Genomic DNA, 22,128 nt, shown 5'->3' on the forward strand with positions numbered 1-22,128 from the left:
AAGTAGGAAGATCTGTGACACAGTCCCTACCAGAAAGTTAGATTTTTGATGAGGTGGTGAATAGATGTTTGAAACTCTGAGAAATAGGTGACAGCTATAGGAGAAAGAATTGTAAGATCTGGCAGCTACTGCAATATTCCAGACAGCTGCTCCATCAGATTAGCAGTTTTTTACATCAGCCATTTCCAACTTACATGGTTTGACCAAAGGTCTTTCAGTGCTTTCTTGCTGTTTTTACCTAGTATTCTGACGGACATCACATTGTCATCCCCATGGGGGAGACATGGTTTCTCAGCCTTGACAGAGATGCACTAAAGATTTTTAATACACAGACACCTGTTAAAGAAACCAGACACATTTGAAAGTGTCATTGGTTGGACTCCACCTTCTACCAAGAAGTTGAAGGCTGCTAGACACTTTAGAGAAGAACAAGCAAATGTGATGAGTCAGTCATATACATGTATTGAACAAATGAACCACACCCACATGGTGTCTGTGGAAGGCAGGGATGGAGGAATGGAGGGGAAGGAGGGATTGCCCCCTCATGAGCATCACCCTGCCCTGTACCACATATTCACACACTGCACCTGGGTGCAGTTCTACAGTCCACCAGCCAGCTAGTGTAGTGTATTACTCTGTCAAAAACCACATTCAGGTACAGCATTGTACTCTACCATCTGCTTAATGCACTGTGGAACCTGTATGTAAGGGTGAGGCTACCCTTAAAAGACTTTGTAGGTGATGAGGCATCTGACTACATTGTGATAGTTCAAATGCAGGGAGGCATCCCTGTGACACAGGTAGAGAATACTCTTAGTACTCTGTCATGTGCCAAAAATAAGTCTTGTGATATAGGATTTAAAAGATATTACGCTGAAAAGAACAGATTTTTATTTTTACCGCATAAGAGAATACTTACAGGAAATATAGCCTATGCCATACTCTTGTACAGGATTTCCATACTAAGAGTCAACAAGTAACAATATTTTAGTGATGGGAAAATGCATAAATGCTTCAATTTGTTTTGTCTTTGAAAATAAATGTAAAAGGGAAGAATCTACATTTCACATGAGAAATTTTGAGGTGTATGGGCAACAATATCCTTGTCTTCGATTGGGTAAAGTAGATTTTTTAAACTGGGGAGTCTGCATTGAGGGTATAATTGGAGTTAGAAATCTATCCAGTTGCACTAGCTTGTCTCACAGAGACAGCAGGAGATAACATTGCTGGTCCATGGCCAGCAGCAGGCATGGTCACTGGAAACCCCCATCACCACAATCATATACACCTCCCCTACCCCTGAACCCACCACTACCTCCTGGAGTGCTTCCTCCGGGCTTTCCCCCTCTGCTCCAACTCCCCTCCTCACAGTCTCCTTCCATCTCTTCCTCTCCCCTGTATACTAACCCCGTTCCTGCTCCTCCCTGTGCTCCAGCTCATGTTCCTGCCCCCACTCCAGCCACTACTACCCTTTGGGACGACTTTTCCCCACTGCCCACTCACCCTGCTACAACTGCCCCGCCTTCCCCCTCCATTTTCACCACCAAACACGCCACAGTCACCACCATGGAGCACCCACCCACCCTTCAAAGTGCCTCCAGCCACCACCTCCCACTCCAACCAGTCTGTCACCCCTCCTTCCAGACCACCCCCACAAAAACTCTTCAAACAACCGAGTGCCAAACTTACCCCTACCCCCTCCTCCAAGAAACCATCACCCACGCCTCTTCCTTCTGATCGCCTTACGGACACCACCCCTCTCCTGAATCTCGAGCCCTTATTCTGCATACATTCATCCTTTCCAACCCCAATCCCAAATTCCTTGATGCCCTCACCCTCGTGCTAGAAATCCAAAAGTGTATCTCCAGTGTCCACATTGGTCAGCTTATCCCCAGCAGAGACTCCATCCTTACCAAATCTCCCTCTCCCTCTTTTCACACTGGCCTCCTCTGAAAACTTCCTGACATCACTTTTGGCCCACATGGTCTCTCTCACCTTTCCTTACATCCTTCTCTCCCCATCAGCCCTAAACCCGTCCTCATCATCCGCCAACCACTGTGATTACAAAGCTCAACCCTGTGGTCATAGAGGCAGAGGTGTTGGCGGAATTAAATGCCTAAATTGTCCTGGAAATCTGCGCAGTTAGACGCATCTGTAACAACTCTGGCCCTACCTCCAGAAGGGAGGGAGGACTGGGGATCTCCAGTAGGGAGGGAGTAATTAATGATCAATTAATTTGGTATCAAAAGTGGTGCAGAACTGGCTCCATCCCACTATTAGTGAGAAAAATAGGGAAGAGTTTTGAAAGGCCTAAGATGCAACAAGATACCTAGAACAGACAACACTGCCTCAGAATTACTGAGGTAAATACTAGAACATACCATGACAAAGAATTCATCTGGTGTGGAGGATGCACTGCATGCATTAAAGTTATATGAACATCTACATCTGACCTGTGCAAACTGCTGTGAAGTGCATGGCAGAGGGTATGTCCAATTGTACCAGTTACTAGAGATTCTTCCTGATCCATTCACATATGGAGTGTGGGAAGAGTGACTGTTTAAATGCCTCTGGAAAAAAAGAACTAGGAGAAGGTGGATGTGAATTTGCTATCTTTGTCTCCTCAACTCAGATCTCATGACACTATCAGCTATGCTATAATGCTATATGCAATGCTATAATACAATCTGATATTTATTACATTGACAGAAAGTTGTGGCAGTATGGAAATATTTTAGGAGTAAAGGGGCAATGACTCACCAAATACCATTATAATGTGTTACACATTTTGAGATAGATATCACTTGTGATAGATGTTGTCATCTTCATATCATAGATAAGGACTTCCAAGTGTGTGTGTGTGTGTGTGTGTGTGTGTGTGTGTGTGTGTGTGTGTGTGTGTGTGTGTGTGTGTGTGTTTTTGGCTGTCTGCAAGTCAATGCCTTCCCTATGTGCTGACTGGCAATCAATTGTAATTAAAAATGCTGTTAACCTTAGATTTTCTATAAAAAGGCTCTTTTTTCATAAAAATCATTATTGTACTTTTTATTTGGAAACTGTCCTTTTAAGCTGTACTGTATTTTCACAAGTGTTTATTGGCTTTGTGCATCAGTCCTACACATTACAGGTGTGACACATGAGACATATTACATGAATTCCACATCCCTAGTTGTCAGTATTGTATGAGTGAGGAGGAGCTTATTTTCTGCACTCACTGCATAACTTATCGTGAGTGTTGGAGACTTGTGTCCCTGCCTATCTTTAAAAGTGGCAACAAGAAAGTGGGCTGATAGTATATGATCTGTTGACACTAATTCGCTAAGACTATCCAATGACTTTTACCATGGTAGTTAGGTGCTAATGGAATAGTAAATTAGATTAGATTAGATTAATACTTGTTCCATAGATCATGAATACGACACTTCGTAATGTGGAGGAACGTGTCAGGTTAATGAAAGATGTCTGTAAAAGATATTACATTACACAAAATATTGCGTGACACTAATGCTTAAGTTAGTTTTTTTTTCCCTCCCTTAATTTATATCTAAAAATTCAGCCAATGAGTAGAAGGAGTTGTCATCTAGAAATTCTTTTACATTATTTTTAAATGTTGGTTGACTATCTGTCAGGCTTTTGATGTTGTTTGGTAGGTGACCAAAGACTTTTGTGGCAGCATAATTTACCCCCTTCTGTGCCAAAGTCAGATTTAACCCTGCATAGTGAAGATCATCCTTTCTCTTGGTGTTATAGCTATGCACACTGTTATTACTTTTGAACTGGGCTGGATTATTAACAACAAATTTCATAAGTGAATATACATACTGTGAGGATCCCTAGATCCTTAAATAGATGTCTGCAAGATGACCGTGGGTGGGCTGCAGCAATTATTCTGATTACACGTGTTTGAGCAATGAATACTTTTCTACTCAATGATGAATTACCCCAGAATATGATACCATATGAAAGCAGTGAATGAAAGTAGGCATAGTAAGCTAATTTACTGAGATTCTTATCACCAAAATTTGCTATAACCCTAATAGCATACGTAGCCGAACTCAGACGTTTCAGCAGACCATCAATGTGTTGCTTCCAGTTTAACCTCTCATCAATGGACACACCTAAAAATTTTGAAAATTCTACCTTAGCTACAGACTTCTGTTCAAAGTCTATATTTATTACTGGAGTTGTGCCATTTACTGTACGGAACTGTATATACTGTGTTTTATCAAAATTTAAAGAGAGTTCATTTGCTGAGAACCACTTAATAATTTTATGAAAAACATCATTGGCAAGTTGTTACAAAATTCCAGTGTTTAAGGGGGCCTTTCCAATCTGCAATAAAATATTACTGCCATAGGTGAAACAAAGCAAGTGGTAAACATATATTAAAGAATTTCCTGACTCTGTTAATGACAGTCCAAAAAGAAGTCTGATTATGAAGTGTATGTAGTTGTAGCATTCAAATAATTGCCAGGAAATTTTTTTTTGGGAAATATTCTTCCTCCAAGCAATATGAATAAAAATAACAGAATACAGTATATAACATGGTTAAAATAAATTGTAATTGTACTTGTGCTTGGTTCTGAAGTGATGAAAGAGGATAAAGGATAACATGTGGTGAGGTAAATAATGTGGCACCGTGTGTTTAACTGCAGGTGTATACCAGCCTCTAACTGATTTCAGTTTATGTGTTATGTTGATATTTTTTTCATCTATCTACTGTTGTTGTCATTGTTGTTGTTATCCATCATGCAGATTTTGGTGTCAAATGTGTTCTATTACATATATTCAAATCATCATCTACTGAAATGACAATCATAAAACCTGTGAATACAATGATCAAGATTTGATGCACATAAGTAATTAATTTAGAAAAATATCCAATGTATAGGTAGATTTATTTAACTGATCAAAACAAGTTAAATGATAATTCATCTTGACGAGATAAGAGTTATTCAAATGTTATGGTTAGGTGACCTTATGACAACAGAGGAATGTGAGTGTGATACGTAAAATCTTTTATCCCTTATCCAGTGACATAAAACGTCTGACAGACAGAAAAGTAAAATTTGTACACAAACTGAAAAGTTTCTCCTTGACAGTGCCTTCTAATCTGTCGGAGAATTTCTATTATTTGTAATGTGGTAAAGGTGGTAATAATAATAATAATAATAATAATAATAATAATAATAATAATAATAATAATAATAATAATAATAATAATAATAATAAAAAAAACTACTTGTAAATGTTCAGCATAAAAATGCATTTACAAATTAATTTGCAATGTTAATGTAAAATGACTCATTGCACATCATTACAATTATTTACCATACAAATGATCCATGGAATATGAAAGAAACTAAATGGTTAAAAACTAAATAGCTAACATACACAAAGATTTTATTTTCCTTTTTCTTTTATGTTACAGAGATTCTGGCAATGTGTACTTCTGCTAACTGGAGTTATCACACAGTGCCAGGGAGCTAACATTCTGTCAGTTATGTCAGTTCCAAGCAAGAGCCACATGGTCTTTTTGTCACCACTGCTTCATGAACTAGCACAGAGAGGACATAATTTGACTGTGATTAGTCCATTCCCACAGTCTCCCCCGGTCAAGAACATAAGAGATATTAAATTGAACGTCACAATGGACAGCTTCCGTAAGTAAACCAGTGTTAATATAAAGTATATATACATGGTAGAATAAAGCTCATATCTGATGTACAGCATTACCTATTATTGCCTCACTTTACTATTTACAGGAAAAGAGAGAAACATGTCCCTGTTCGAAATGGGTGAAGTTAACCCATTTATTTTACTTCTCTTCTCTAGCACCATTGGAAGTTCAATGTGCAAGAAAGCTATCAGTGCACCAGAAGTACAAGATCTAATAGCATCCAATAATCAGAAGTTTGATCTCCTCATAGCTGGAGTTTTCACAGAGTGTTTTCTTGGATTGGCTCACAAGCATAATGCCAGTATTATACAACAAATTCCTAATACTCTAGCATTTGTGATGGGTGATGCAGTTGGCAATCCTGCTGCATATTCCTACATTCCTGACATAATGCTTGATATTCCTGTGAATATGAATTTTTTACAACGGACATTAAACAGTGTGTATGGGCTCCTTGTTGAATTACTGCGATTCTTTGTTTATGTGCCCAATCAACAAGAAATTATGTTGTCATATTCTAGGAATATTGATAATTTACCATCTGTTGAGAAATTGTTCAAAAGCAGTTCCCTGGTTCTCATCAACAACCACGAAAGCATAGGCCTTTCCAGGCCACTAACACCAAATACAATTCAGGTTGGAGGAATGCATATTAAACCTGCAAAAGATCTTCCAAAGGTGAATATAAGATCAATATCCAACTAAAGCAATCTTGCATTTCCTGTTTGATAGATTTAATACTGAAATTTTTGTGAGTCTGTTGAAAATAAAAGTAGATATTTTGTAAACAGTTGACCTCAAAATCTAAAACTTTATTTTATTGCTTATGTTACATATTCATAGTTGAAAATTTCATTTTTAATGCCAAAGCTGCATTTTACTTCTGAAAGTGTGCAGAAATGGGAATTTGGCGTCAATGCACACATTAGAGGACACATACTTTCCTGTGTTGGACTCTACAGAAATAGAGGGGTCTGATGGTATAATGGTGGAAAATTGAAAAAAAAGTGACTATTTAGTCAAAGAAAGTTACTTAGGGCCCAGCAGACAGATCCATTGTAAAGTTGTACGAGAAGTAATAATGTACTGTAAGTAGCCTCTGTTGTCACAGATGTAGGTAACTATTTTCATGGAAAAATAAAAGCGTAGTCATGTAAATGTAAGCCCTGACTCATTCAACACCCCTGAAAGTCTTTTTCTTGATAAGATCTACAGAACATGAAGAATGAAGATATTTACACTTGGCAGCACAAATAGTAAAAGTTGCCAAATTTTGAATTGCCCACCATGTTACACAGGTGCCAGTTACTGTACAAAGTGCACAGTACTGCTCATAAAATAAAAGGCCACTTGTAACTGCATGTGTTACTAGGATATTTGTGCCTTATTGTCATTCAGCACAGAGCATGCACCCTCCAAAAACCCACAGAAAGTTTGTTCAGATGGGGAAAATGGATTTGAAGTCAAAATCATGAGGTGGAGTCAAGGACAGAATAACAGTGAGAGGTACCTGAATATTGCCATGCTTATTGTAGTGACTTCATACTTTGGTGGCATAGTTGAGAGACTAATAAACAAGTCTAGAACCGCAGTCTTTGAGTTGAATCCCACTTTCAACAATTATTCCTTGTTTTACTGCACTGATTTGTTTGATCTATGTAAAACATGAAATTTACACAACAAACAGCTCACAGTTCTTAACAACATTCATTTGGTGCTCAGAACGTCACATCATGTGGCTTCTTTACCACTTAATATCTCTTCCAAATGCCTTCCACTTCCAGAACATCTGCATCCTGCGAAGAAGTAAGTTTATGATGTGAATACTAAATCTTTCATTTTCTGGTATCCCATCCCAGAAAGTTAGGGCACTATTGCAAAGCTCTTTGGGGTCAGTATGTTTGAGTGGTTGGACTTGTAGCATCAATATGGTGTCTTGGAGAGGTGAAGGTAGGGCCGAATCTGGCTTGACTCACTTGACTGAGAGCTTTGTGGTTTTGTATGCTCTCGGTGGTGTGATTGCCTCATCACAGCATTGAACAGGGGTTTGTGTAGAGTGGACGGAGTGGTGATTTTATGTGATCAGTTCAGAGCCTGATGTGAGTACATTTGTCCAAATCTTTGTGGACAAAAATGGGATGTTCACTATGGTGCTAAGCAGGTAGCCCTCAGATCTTGGCCACAGGTCTCAGAGCTGTTCCATCAACTCTCCAGACAGTAACGGTGTAGGTGTGAGGTAGTCTGCCAGAATGTGTAACGGCTTCATGTACATCATTTCTGCTAACAGTTCTCTGATGTCTGACTGGTACACTGTGCAAAGGTGTAAAAGAATGAAGGGAAGGGCCTCTGACCATTATGCGCAGTGGCACAAGAGAGCCATTGTTAGTGTCTCATGCCTTCTTTCTAACATCCCATTGCTGGTGGGACTATATATTGTCACATGATGATGCTGGATGCAGCAAAAGTTGGGTAATTCTTGGAACAAAATGGATCTGAATTGCTGGCACTGTTCTGTAGCAATGTGGAGGTGACAACCAACTCCTGCTATCCAGGTAGCAATGAAGGTGTTTGTTATTGTCTCAGCAGGAATATGTATGGAGGTTGCAGCTTCTGCCCACCAAATACACCTGTCCACTACTGTGAAAAGGTTTTTGTAGCCAACCATAGTTGGATGCAGGCCTATGAGATCAGTGCTTACATGGGTGCATCTGCCTGGAGAGCCTTGAAATGACCTAATGTTGGCAAGTCCACATTATCTAAATTTGCATTGCTGGCATTGGCTACATGAATATGCCCATGCATTGGCATCTTTTTAATTAATAGCCACACAAAACAGCCAGTCAGTAACTTGATAGTCATATTTGCTGGTTGCTAGTGCAGAGTCTGAACACTATTGACAGTTACTTTACAGATTTCTGGCACACTGAGAACTTTACTACTAGGATATGTAAATGCTCTGAGACTGCTATTGATAACATACATTTGTAGACAGATCTAGGGAAAAAGAGTCATATCACATAACCAATAGTAAATGTGCTGTCTGATCATGACATGCAGCATCTTATGTTAAATGTTGAAACTTGTCAGGATAAAAAATCTATTAAATCTGAGTACAGGAGGGTAATAAATAAGTTGAAAATGGCGAAATTCAGGAAACTGCTCAAATATATATGAAATGAATAGATGTTTGTAATACTTAGGACTCAAATGGAAAATACAAAGCATTCATTAATAAAGTTCCCTCCACTTTTGAAAATTGTTTTCCCCTAAAGGTAACTCAAATCACACAGAAGTCAAAAAATAAACCATGGATTACACAAGGAATAAAGATATCATGTGGGACAAAAAGGAGACTGTATAGACTATATAGGAACAGCTCTGTTGTTAGAAATGTAATGAATTACAGAGTATACAGCAAAATAGAATCAAGTAACCTAGAAATCGAAGAAGCTTTATTATGAGAAAAAGATAATTACATCATGCAACAAAATAAAAACTGTATGGGATTTAGTGAAGTCAGACAGGTGGGACCAAAAAGGAAGAGGAACAGATAGCTTTAAAAATAAGTCTTTGGTAAAAAGTACATGTAGTGTTGCAAACCTCGTGGACAAGTACTTCATTTCTGTTACTGACAGCTTGGGATTATCAAGTTTGGTGAACAGTGCAATAGAGTATCTGTGATCAGTCTTTAAAAATAACTTGAATAAAATGAAAATAACACATCTCCCAGAGAAGTAGCATCCTTAAAACCTAAGTATTCGAGTGGGTATGATAACATATCAACAAAGTTAATCAAAGAGTGCTCATGGAAGTTGAGTTCTATCTGAAGTTATTTGTGTAATCAAACTCTTGTCAGTGGAACACTTCCAGATTGGCTAAAATATGCTGAAGTTAAGCCTCTTTACAAGAAGGGGATACCATCAAACCACTGACCAAGTTTACTTTTGCCAGCTTTCTCAAAAATATTTGAAAGGATTGTGTTAAAGTGTCTCCTTAAGCATCTGACTGTAAATAATATATTGTACAAGTCACAGTTTGGATTTCTTAACGATTCTGATATAGAGAAAGCTATTTACACTTACAGTGAGAATGTACTTAATTCATCAGATAATAAATTAGAGGCTACTGGCATTTTCTGTGACCTGTGAAAAGCCTTTGACTTTGTGAACTACAGCATTCTCTCAGTGGTGTGTCTTAAGTATGTGGCGCACCTCACAAGAATTTAAAATGGTGACCTCTAAAGAACCCCCCAGTAAACAAAAATTGCACCCCCTTATCAATAAAGAAAGACTGATATTTTCCCTTGTTCCAAGAAAATTAATGAGACCAGTAATATTAACAACGAATCTTGTTTATAGGTGTATGTGATAATTGTTATTAAATAGGTCTAATATGACTTTCTGGGTACTTTAAGGTAACATTTTGCAACTGTTGCCATAAGCTAATATAACAAGTAAATAATATTTACTTGCCATGAATATAGAGTATATGTTTACATGCCCAATTAAACAAGAAATATGTAAACTGGATCTGACCACAATCACACTTCATGCATTCGCAGGAAGACGAAGGTGTCAAAACTGGTTTGCAAGGTTATGTGCTCTCGTGCTCTGATAAAAAAGTTAATGGCACATTCTGTTTTGAGCAGACTGCACATCTACATCGTAGTCTGTGTTTCTTGGACTGGTCACTTGGAATGAAATGAGGAAAGTGCCTGCCAGTAAAACGAAGAGGATTCTTGTCACCAGACTGTCTTCCTTTACTATCTCTTCTCCATTCTGAAGAAAAATTTGTCGACAATTCCTAGTACCAGACTGACCGCAGCACAGAATTATTTTTTCAGAGGGCGGCACGGCACTCTGTCACGTCATTGTCGGCAGCCTTTGGAATTTGCGCACCCCCCCTCCCCCCCCTTCTTTTCTTTGCTCCCCTGGCAGGGGCCACTCCTGCCAACCCCTAGGTACACCCCTGCATTCTCTTAAGTAAATTAGAATAAGAATATTATGGTGCCACCAGCAGTGCTGCAAAATGGTTTGAGTCTTATCTATCTAACAGGAAGCAAAGGGTGTTATTGTGAAATACCTGTGCAGTAAGCAGTCAGTTTTCATGTGACTGGGAATTAAATACATGGGGTGTTCCTCAGGGTTCCATGTTTGGTCCATTGGTTTTCTTGGGTACATTAATGACCTCTCAACTGTTGCATTGCCAGATGCTAAGTTTGCTTTGTTTGCAGATGATACAAACATTGCAGTAAGTAGCAAGTCAAGTACAGGTTTAGAAATAGCTTCTAATCAAATTTCCGCTGACATTAATAAGTGCTTTGAAGCTAATTCACTATCATTAAACTTTGAGAAGGCCCACTATATGCAGTTCAGAACCTGTAAGAGATTTCCTTCCCGCATGTGAAGCAGCATATGAAGATATGCAGATAGAAGAGGTTGACAGTGTTAAAATTTCTGGGATTACAACTCGATAATAAATTCAGCGTCCCCCCCCCCCCCCCCCCCCCCCCGCGCCATCATGAACCATGGACCATGGACCTTGCCGTTGGTGGGGAGGCTTTTCGTGCCTCAAAGATACAGATAGCCGTACCATAGGTGCAACCACAATGGAGGGGTATCTGTTGAGAGGCCAGACAAACATGTGGTTCCTGAAGAGGGGCAGCAGCCTTTTCAGTAGTTGCAGGGGCAACAGTCTGGATGATTGACTGATCTGGCCTTGCAACATTAACCAAAACGGCCTTGCTGTGATGGTACTGCGAACGGCTGAAAGCAAGGGGAAACTACAGCCGTAATTTTTCCCGAGGACATGCAGCTTTACTTTATGATTAAATGATGATGGCATCCTCTTGGGTAAAATATTCCAGAGGTAAAATAGTCCCCCATTCGGATCTCCGGGCGGGGACTACTCAGGAGGATGTCGTTATCAGGAGGAAGAAAACTGGCGTTCTACGGATCGGAGCGTGGAATGTCAGATCCCTTAATCGGGCAGGTAGGTTAGAAAATTTAAAAAGGGAAATGGATACGTTAAAGTTAGATATAGTGGGAATTAGTGAAGTTTGGTGGCAGGAGGAACAAGACTTCTGGTCAGGTGACTACAGGGTTATAAACACAAAATCAAATAGGGGTAATGCAGGAGTATGTTTAATAATGAATAGCAAAATAGGAATGCGGGTAAGCTACTACAAACACGATAGTGAACGCATTATTGTGGCCAAGATAGATACGAAGCCCACACCTACTACAGTAGTACAAGTTTATATGCCAACTAGATCTGCAGATGACGAAGAAATTGAAGAAATGTATGATGAAATAAAAGAAATTATTCAGATCGTGAAGGGAGATGAAAACTTAATAGTCATGGGAGACTGGAATTCGGTAGTAGGAAAAGGGAGAGAAGGAAACATAGTAGGTGAATATGGACTTGGGCAAAGAAATGAAAGAGGAAGCCGCCTGGTAGAATTTTGCACAGAGCACATAGGTAACACTTGGTTCAAGAATCATAAAAGAAGGCTGTATACATGGAAGAAGCCTGGAGATACTAAAGGTATCAGATAGATTATATAATGGTAAGACAGAGATTTAGGAACCAGGTTTTAAACTGTAAGACATTTCTAGGGGCAGATGTGGACTCTGACCACAATCTATTGGTTATGACCTGTAGATAAAAACTGAATACTCTGCAAAAAGGTGAGAATTTAAGGACATGGGATCTGGATAAGCTGAAAGAACCAGAGGTTGTACAGAGTTTCAAGGAGAGCATAAGGGAACAATTGACAGGAATGGGGGAAAGAAACACAGTAGAAGAAGAATGGGTAGCTCTGAGGGATGAAGTAGTGAAGGCAGCAGAGGATAAAGTAGGTAAAAAGACGAGGGCTGCTAGAAATACTTGGGTAACAGAAGAAATATTGAATTTAATTGATGAACGGAAAAAATATAAAAATGCAATAAAAGAAGCAGGCCAAAAGAAATACAGATGTCTCAAAAATGAGATCGACAGGAAGTGCAAAATGGCTAAGCAGGGATGGCTAGAGGACAAATGTAAGGATATAGCAGCTTACCTCACCAGTCGTAAGATAGATAGTGCCTACAGGAAAATTAAAGAGACCTTTGGAGATAAGAGAACCACTTGTATGAACATCAAGTGCTCAGATGGAAACCCAGTTCTAAGCAAAGAAGGGGAAGCAGAAAGGTGGAAGGGGTATATAGAGAGTCTATACAAGGGCAATGCACTTGAGAACAATATTGTAGAAATGAAAGAGGATGTATATGAAGATGAAATGGGAGATACAATAGTGCGTGAAGAGTTTGACAGAGCGCTGAAAGACCTGAGTCGAAATAAGGCCCTGGGAGTAGACAGCATTCCATTAGAATTACTGACGGCCTTGGGAGAGCCAGTCCTGACAAATCTCTACCATCTGGTGAGCAAGATGTATGAGACAGGCGAAATACCCTCAGACTTCAAGAAGAATATAATAATTCCAATCCCAAAGAAAGCAGGTGTTGACAGATGTGAAAATTACCGAACTGTCAGTTCAATAAGTCACAGCAGCAAAATACTAACATGAATTCTTTACAGACGAATGGAAAAACTAGTAGAAGCTGACGTCGATGATCAGTTTGGATTCTGTAGAAAAATTGGAACACGTGAGGCTATACTGACCTTACGACTTATCTTAGAAGAAAGATTAAGGAAAGGCAAACCTATATTTCTAGCATTTGTAGACTTAGAGAAAGCTTTTGACAATGTTGACTGGAACACTCTCTTTCACATTCTGAAGGTGGCAGGGGTAAAATACAGGGAGCGAAAGGCTGTTTACAATTTGTACAGAAACCAGATCGCAGTTATGAGTCGAGGCACATGAAAGGGAAGCAGTGGTTGGGAAAGGAGTGAGACAGGGTTGTAGCCTCTCCCCGATGTTATTCAATCTGTATATTGAGCAAGCAGTAAAGGAAACAAAAGAAAAATTTGGAGTAGGTATTAAAATCCATGGAGAAGAAATAAAAACTTTGAGGTTCGCCGATAACATCGTAATTCTGTCAGAGACGGCAAAGCATTTGGAAGAGCAGTTGAACGGAATGGATAGTGTCTTGAAACGAGGATATAAGATGAACATCAACAAAAGCAAAACGAGGATAATGGAATGTAGTCAAATGAAGTCAGGTGATGCTGAGGTAATTAGATTAGGAAATGAGACATTTAAAGTAGCAAAGGAATTTTGCTATTTGGGGAGCAAAGTAACTGATGATGGTCGAAGTAGAGAGGATATAAAATGTAGACTGGCAATGGCAAGGGAAGCGTTTCTGAAGAAGAGAAATTTGTCAACATCGAGTATAGATTTAAGTGTCAGGAAGTCATTTCTGAAAGTAATTGTATGGAGTGTAGCCATGTATGGAAGTGAAACATGGACGATAACTAGTTTGGACAAGAAGAGAATAGAAGCTTTCGAAATGTGGTGCTACAGAAGAATGCTTAAGATTAGATGGGTAGATCACATAACTAATGAGGAAGTATTGAATAGAATTGGGGAGAAGAGAAGTTTGTGGCACAACTTGACCAGAAGAAGGAATCGGTTAGTAGGACATGTTCTGAGGCATCAATGGATCACCAATTTAGTATTGGAGGGCAGCGTGGAGGGTAAAAATCATAGAGGGAGACCAAGAGATGACTACACTAAGCAGATTCAGAAGGATGTGGGTTGCAGTGGGTTCTGGGAGATGAAGCAGCTTGCACAGTATAGAGTAGCATGGAGAGCTGCATCAAACCAGTTTCAGGACTGAAGACCACAACAACAACAAATAAATTCAGGGTGTACCACAGAATTGCTCAAGCACCTAAACAAGTCTGTATTTGCAGTGAGAATGATTTCAGATGTTGGAGATATAAATATAAAAAACTTGTATATTTTGCTTAGTTTCATTCTTTTATGTCATATGTGATCAACTCATCAAACTGAGCAAAAGTTTTTAGGGAGCAAAAGTGTGTAATAAGAATCAATGTTGTGTAAATTCCAGACCATTATTAAGAAATCTGTTCAAGGAACTTGGTAAACTAACCACTGCTTCTCAGTATATTTAGTCCTTAATGAAATTTTTTGCAAGTAAGACTTCTATTTCCAACCAATAGCTCAATACATAGTGTCAGTACTAGGAATAAGAAAAATCTACATAAAGACCTAAAATCACTTACATTGGTCCAAAAGAGGTCCGCTATTCAGGAACACACATTTTCAATTAATTGCCAGCAACCATTAAAAAATTAGTTTCAGATAAACATTGTTTAAAAAGAGTTTGAAAGTCTTTTCGATAGGCAACTCTTTCTACCCTACAGATGAATATCTTATCAGGGACTGTTAAGCCAGCTTGAATAAAAATGTCTTTTAGATTTCAGTTTTCACAGCACTCGGTCACAACAGTCAAGATTAGTTATTTTATGTATGATAAATTTATTAATAGTGCATAACAATGTTTCATTCTGACAGTGTGTTAATTCTGTAAATATTAGCTGTTCCAGTTTACCGCATTGTATTCATCTGTTTCGACAATCTCCTGACAATGATCAGGGTAGTAAGTATTATATTCAAATGTTTGATGTTTTTATGTTATACTTTCTGCCAAGTTCCACAGCCACGAGAATCGTCTCATTTTTTGGGCCTATGGAACGAAAACTGAATCTAATCTAATCTAAGGGCCTTGGCTTCCACCAAGAGACATATCACCATCACATTAACTTGGTTCCTGACAGTAGGATTCAGGCACGTCAGTCCTGTGAAGGGTCAGCCAGTAAATGCTGTTGTTATGGATTGCAGTCTGAGCAGTGGTGAGTTCTTTGTAGTGTATGGTATTTGCACAAAAAGTAATGAGCCACAATCTTTTTTGCTCCTTTTATATGGTGCACACATCCATCATAAACTAATAGACACACTCTTTGTGTCTGAACTGCTAGGGTACACCAAAGGGTGTAATTACCAGTCTCCAGGATGTCACAAGGCACTGCAGTTATTTGGTTGTACACTTTGTGGCAGTGTATGATACTTAAAACTTTTGGACCAGCTACTGCACACCTTAAATCTGGAATGTGTGGTGTAGGGTAACTATCTAGGACTTTCCTGGCATTTAAAGCATGAAAAACACCACAGGGGTGCCATTAGGCACATTTCTTGAGAATGGGGTAAGAAGGTGAAGACCATGGGCTGTCAAAATAATGAATTATCCCAGCTTGGACCATTTCTTCAAATATGGCCTCTGTTTCTGTTAGGTGTTCTAGGGCAATTATGTGTGTGTGTGCTGTGAAATGGGTTAACCAGATGTGGTATTGATATGATGCACATTTCTGTGCTGTGCTGGTGTCAGTAAATTGGTTAAAGCATTTTTTGCAGTGTATCATGGACACTGCTGTTGTCTATCATAATGATTCTGGTCAGTGTGGGGAGGAATAAATACTGGTCAGATAAATACAGTCATACCACATACCAGTCTTGAGAAAGGTGGAAGTAATTCTTCACATGCAGCAGTTCCATTGCAACACTGTTCATTACACTGCAATTGGCTATTTTTCACAATATAAGCACAAACACTTTAGTACTTTGTTTATTCATATACTTCCAAACTGTTTCATTATATCTTGGGACTCCAGCAACAATAGCCATTTAGCACACTAGCCACTACTCATCTTCCCCCCAGGGGGTCCACAACTCTTTTTGTGGATACGTGCGTAGCGAGCACGGGACCCCGAGCTAATGTGGCCCTCCTTCCTTTCCGGGTTGCATACCTTCCTTTTCCGCATCCTTCCATATCCCCCATCTTCGCCCCCCCTCCCCTCACCTCTGGCTCTTTCCTTCCCTTTCTCCCCCTCTGGGAGTATGGTTTGTGCCTACGTCCAGAGACGGACGCTCGTAAATGTAACGCATTCTTCGCCTCTGCTTGCATGTCTTCATCCTTCGTCTTTCTCTTTTTCTTACCTCTTCTCTTTACCCTTTCCTCCGCTGTGGCGTTTGAGACCTCTCTTCTTTCCTTTCCCGTTCTTTGTTTTTCCCTTTCTGTTTCTTCCTCCCTGTGCGTGTCTGAAGGCTGACCTATGCATTTTCGTGCATAGCCAGTGACGGGGTAACGCGTAATTCCCCGCCCCAGGTAAACAGGCAGGACACGTACGGTACCCCCTGGTAATGGCCAGGCCCAGGGAGGGGTGATACCTTCCGAAAGTGCCGATTGGTCCCTCCAGTCTCAGCCACAGACAGTTCTTCAATCGTTGCCACAGTTCCTTGTTGTTTCTCGGTCTGACGAAGGTCACGACTTCTCCACGGTCAATCCTTTCATTATTCAGAAAGGTGTCGATGCAATTGCAAGTCCTGTAAAGTCTTGTTCCAGATTACGGAATGGCACCTTGTTGTTAGAAACAGTAAGTGCCCTCCAGGCACAAAAATTGCTGTGCACTTCACTGCTCCACACCTTCCCTGTTCGGGTGGAAGCACACTGCACTTTAAATTCCTCACGTGGAGTCGTTTATACATGCTCCCTCGACAGATTGTCTGACGAGGAAATTCAACACTACCTGTCTGACCAGGGCGTAACGGCTGTTCATAGAGTTATGAAAAGGATTGATATGAACATCGTTCCAACCTGTACTGTCTTCTTGACATTTGACAAGAGTTCAACTCCCATAGAAAATAAAAGCAGGCTATGAGATAATTTCTGTTCACCCCTACGTCCCAAGCCCTATGCGTTGCTATCGGTGCTAGCGGTTCAGTCATACCAGCCAGTCCTGTTCCAACCTGGCCAAATGTGTTACGTGTGGCAAGGATGCTCATGAGGGTGCTTGTCCACCTCCATCCCCTCATTGCATCAACTGTATGGCTGACCACGCAGCTTCATCTCGAGATTGCCCCATTTTTAAAGACGAAAAGCTCGTTCAGGAAATCAGAGTGAAGGAAAAGGTGTCGACCTTTGCTGATCGAAAATTATTCGCAAGTCGAAAGCCCACTGTGCCTCAGACAGGAAAATACAGCACTGTCCTTGCCTCTCCTCGGCCAACAAAGGAGGTGGCCACGCAGACTTGTGATCTCACCTTTAGTGCCACAGTTGTCAGATCGGCCAGCACAAAGATCGCCCGTTCTGCCTCCCCACTTTTGCCTGCTCAATCTATGGCTCACCCTTCATTGGGTTCTGCTAAATCTCGATCCCAAAAGTCGGACACCCGGACTTCCAAAAAAGACCATACTCGTGAAGATATTTTACGTACCCCATCTTCACAACCATCGGCTCTTCCTTCATCTAAACATAATGTTTCCAAGAAGGCTAATAAGAAACCCAGTTCCTCTTCTTCTCCGCCACGGCGTGTCTCATCTACAGATCCACCTGGCGGTAAACACCCTCGGCCGTCTTCTGTGTCGCCGAGGCGCGCTGCTGGCGGCCGATCAACCGCCTGATCGCTGGTGGCAGGAGCTGCTCCTGAACAACATATGGATCAGGATTTTCTGCCTTCGGCTGAGTGCCGTTCCACGCTGTCGATCGCAAGCTCTGAGCAGTCGTTGAGCTGACGGCAACCTTGGTCACATTCTTCCTATGTCCATTATCCATCGGAATATCCGCGGCATTCGAGCCAATCGGGATGAATTGACGATCCTCTACAATCCTACTCGCCGGTCATCATCTGTCTTCAGGAAACAAAGCTGTCTCCCCACGACCACTTTGTCTTCCCCCATTTTCAGTCAGTCCGATTTGATCTCCTCTGTTGAAGGCACTCCAGCACATGGAGGACTCATGGTTCTTCTCCATAATACTCTCCATTAATCACCCAATCCCCGTAAACACTTCCTTCCAAGCAGTCGCTGTTTGTCTTTCCCTTTCTGGATACACCTCTCTTTGTACTGTATACATTCCATCGTCCATATCAATGGCACAAGCTGATCTCCTTCATCTTCTTGGTCAGCTTCCACCCCCCCCCCCCCCTCCCCCTATTTGCTGGTTGGGGACTACAATGCCCACCACCCGCTTTGGGGATCTCCACATCCTTGTCCACGTGGCTCACTATTGCTAGACGTCTTCCACCAAGCAGATATTGTTCACCTCAACACTGGGGACCCTACATTTTTGTCTGCCTCTACGACAAATTTCTCTCATTTGTACCTTTCGGTCGGTACTGTTCCGCTAGCTCGGCGCTTTGAATGGTTCGCCCTTGCTAATACAAACTCGAGTGACGACTATCCATGTGTCCGATTGCAGCCACGACTGCCATATATGCGCCCGAGATGGTGGAAGTTTGCCCAAGCCGACTGAACACTTTTTTCGTCTCTAGCGGCATTCCATGACCGTCACTTTCCTAGTGTCGACGATGAGGTCACTCATATTACAAACGTTATTCTTACAGCCGCGGAACACTCAATACCTCGTACCTCCGAATTGCCCCTGCGCCCCCCAGTTCCTTGGTGGAATGAGGCATGCCGTGACGCAATACGTGAGCGGCGACGTGCTCTTCGCGTTTTCAGACACCATCCTACTTTGGCCAACTGCATCCCCTATAAGCAGTTCCGTGCGTGATGCCGTCGCGTCATCCGCGATAGCAAGAAGGCAAGCTGGGACTTCTTTACTAGCTCATTTAACACCTTCATTCCCTCCTCGGAAGTTTGGAGTCGGATTCTACGGTTATCAGGTGCGCCTAGTTTCTCCCTGGTCACTGGGCTCAGTGTCGCGCATGATACATTAGTGGACACCATCGCAATTTCTAACTCATTGGATTAACACTTTGCTGAGATTTTGAGCTCTTCAAATTATCCCCCCAGCGTTTTTCCTGAAGAAACGTGCGGCGGAAGTGCGACCTCTTGCTTTCTCCTCTCAAAATCGCGAAAGCTACAATACTGTTTTCTCCATGCGGGAACTCCAACATGCACTCTCTTCTTCTCGCTCCTCCGCCTCAGGACCGGATGGTATCCACATCCAAATGTTGCTGCATTTATCATACCATAGTCTGTGTTACCTGCTTCGCCTTTATAATCGAATTTGGACCGACAGTACTTTTCCCAGATGATGGCGGGAAGCTATCGTCGTTCCTGTTCCGAAACCTGGAAAGGACAAACATCTCCCCTCTAGCTATCGCCCCATTTCTCTCACGAGTAGTGTGTGTAAGGTTTTGGAGCGTATGGTGAATTGCCGTTTAGCTTGGTGGCTGGAGTCCCTGCAGTCTTTTAACACCTGCCCAATGCGGTTCCCGAAAGCATCGTTCTGCAGTCGAGCATCTTGTTGCTCTCTCCACTTACATCATGAACAATTTTCTCCGGAAACGCCAAACAGTAGCAATATTTTTTGATCTGGAGAGGGCATACAATACCTGTTGGAGGACAGGCATCCTCCGCACACTATTTTCTTGGGGCTTTCGCGGTCGGTTGCCCATTTTTCTTTCTGTAGTGGTTTTTTAAGCTTTCCATCTGGTTTTAGTTTCTCCAATTTTTTGAGTTTCGTTCCCATTGCTGCTGGTTTCCATTTTCGTTTTTTACCTTTACATAAGTCACAGACCGGGCACTAATGACTATAGCAGTTTTGCGAAAAAAACTCATCTTTCCTCAAAGAATATCCAAGGGCAAAGATGCCCAGTGAGGCAAGCATATCGTACACTATTCTTTGTACTGTGCTGTAGGCTGAGCACTCCTTTGTACCAGTTACTGTGTTGTCGATGACTGTGGTCTGCAGTCATCCTTTCCTCTAATCCACCATTAATGCATAATGACCAAGGAAATTGGCACCTAATAAGGGCACAATGATGTTAACAAATACAAATGTCACTGTAAAGGGTGTGGCAAGATCGAAGTTGATAGTCAGTACTTTGTGGTTGCATATTGTGACTGCAGAGTTTATCACCTTCAGGCACGAATGTTTATCTGATTTATTGTAAGGCGCACACCACCGATGTCAAACATGAAGGTCATGTCTATACACCTGTCTGATATTTGTTGTTTGTTGCAGCACAGTGGGTTGTGCTGACGCCCATTGTGTTTGTGGAATTGTGTAGACACTATACTGCTGCTGTTGATATGCTGTCTGTTGTGGTGCAGTTTGTTTACTGTTGTGTGAGGATAATCCACTATTTACTTATCTTCCATCTGTAGCTGATGGCACTTCTTGTTCAATTTCTTAACATGAACTCAATCCTCTAACCAGTTACAAAGACTGCCACATGACATTCATTCAGCTATAGTGGCAGCCAGCAGAAGTTTCCCTCTTAAGTGCTTATGTAGCTAATAACAGCATAGTTCATTTGCAGAAAGGTTGTTCTATTTTCTTGGGATAGCACTAGAATACTGACAGAATGAATTATCTCTTAGTACATTGTGTTTATTATGAATATTAGATCTAGTTTCTAATCCAGTGTGCAATGCTCCACAGAATCTGCAGGTGCATCAACAGAATCTGTAAATAAAGAGTAATTTATGGTCAGAGGGACTCCTCACTGCGGGCCCAAGTAGTGAATCTGTCCAGCTCTCACAGTGGATCTGTGAAATAGTATCAACCATGGTGCAGGGTCAGCCACAGCACCCCATGTCCTATAGAACCCATTCCCCCTGAAAACTGACATTGATTAATAAAATGAGTAGATGATGTAACTGAATTGGAGGCTCGCCAGTGATCTCGTGATGATGACTTGGTATTTTATTGCTCCTTCTCTTTACAATTCAATACCAACCACTTTCCATACATGTACACAATCTGATTCAACATTCCTGGAGTAACTCAAATACACAGTCACTAGTATATTTACAATAGGTACACAATCTTTGTTAGACTACTGCCAGCCAATACAGGTAATTACCACAATAATTCTATGTGTTTTCAGTGTAATACAGGAAAATGGCATGATACATATCATTTGTGTCAGTGCTGTGTTAGACTTCGACTCTGGCTGTGATTTTCCATTTCCAGTTTTGTGTGCTGTCAAGTTTACATTTGAATGAATGAATGTACTCATTTCACTGTATGTGTTCTGTTAAACTTCATGAAGCATAGGTTATTTATTGTATTAGTAATTATGAAACTTTATTTGCAATGAAAATTAGGTGTTGTATCAAAGGAAAGAATGTATAGTATTTATCAGCCAGTAATAAAGGTTTTAGTAATGTTCACTTTTTGATGTTGCAGAACCTTAAAACAATTTTGGATAATTCAAAAAAAGGAGTTATATTCTTCAGTTTGGGATCAAATGTTCAAGCTTCTGAAATGCCAAATGACAAGTTCATTGCCTTTATGAAAGCTTTCTCAAAGCTGAAGCAAGAAGTACTGTGGAAATGGGATCAAGATACTATGGTTGGGAAACCAAATAATGTACATCTTGGGAAATGGTTTCCCCAGAGTGATATTTTGGGTAATATACTTAATTTTTGGTCTAAGATTGTCTTATCCTGTCATCATTGAGCAATGAATTTAAAACATTTAAGCTTAATGATTTTATTATTTAATAGTTAG

The 22,128-nt window shown here is 40.8% G+C and overlaps 1 protein-coding gene across 1 annotated transcript in view; it reads left to right on the plus strand.

Moving 5' to 3' along the window:
- The window catches only part of LOC126279537 (UDP-glycosyltransferase UGT5-like), a 107,155-nt gene that overhangs the window by 73,106 nt on the left and 11,921 nt on the right, over positions 1-22,128 (plus strand). The window contains exons 2-4 of the mRNA XM_049979686.1: positions 5,432-5,663; positions 5,766-6,358; positions 21,805-22,027. Of these exons, the coding sequence (XP_049835643.1) occupies positions 5,432-5,663; positions 5,766-6,358; positions 21,805-22,027 (1,048 nt within the window). The remainder of the gene's footprint in view (positions 1-5,431; positions 5,664-5,765; positions 6,359-21,804; positions 22,028-22,128) is intronic.

Source organism: Schistocerca gregaria, chromosome 1, assembly GCF_023897955.1.
Source record: "Schistocerca gregaria isolate iqSchGreg1 chromosome 1, iqSchGreg1.2, whole genome shotgun sequence".
NCBI classification, from domain to species: Eukaryota; Metazoa; Arthropoda; class Insecta; order Orthoptera; family Acrididae; genus Schistocerca; species Schistocerca gregaria.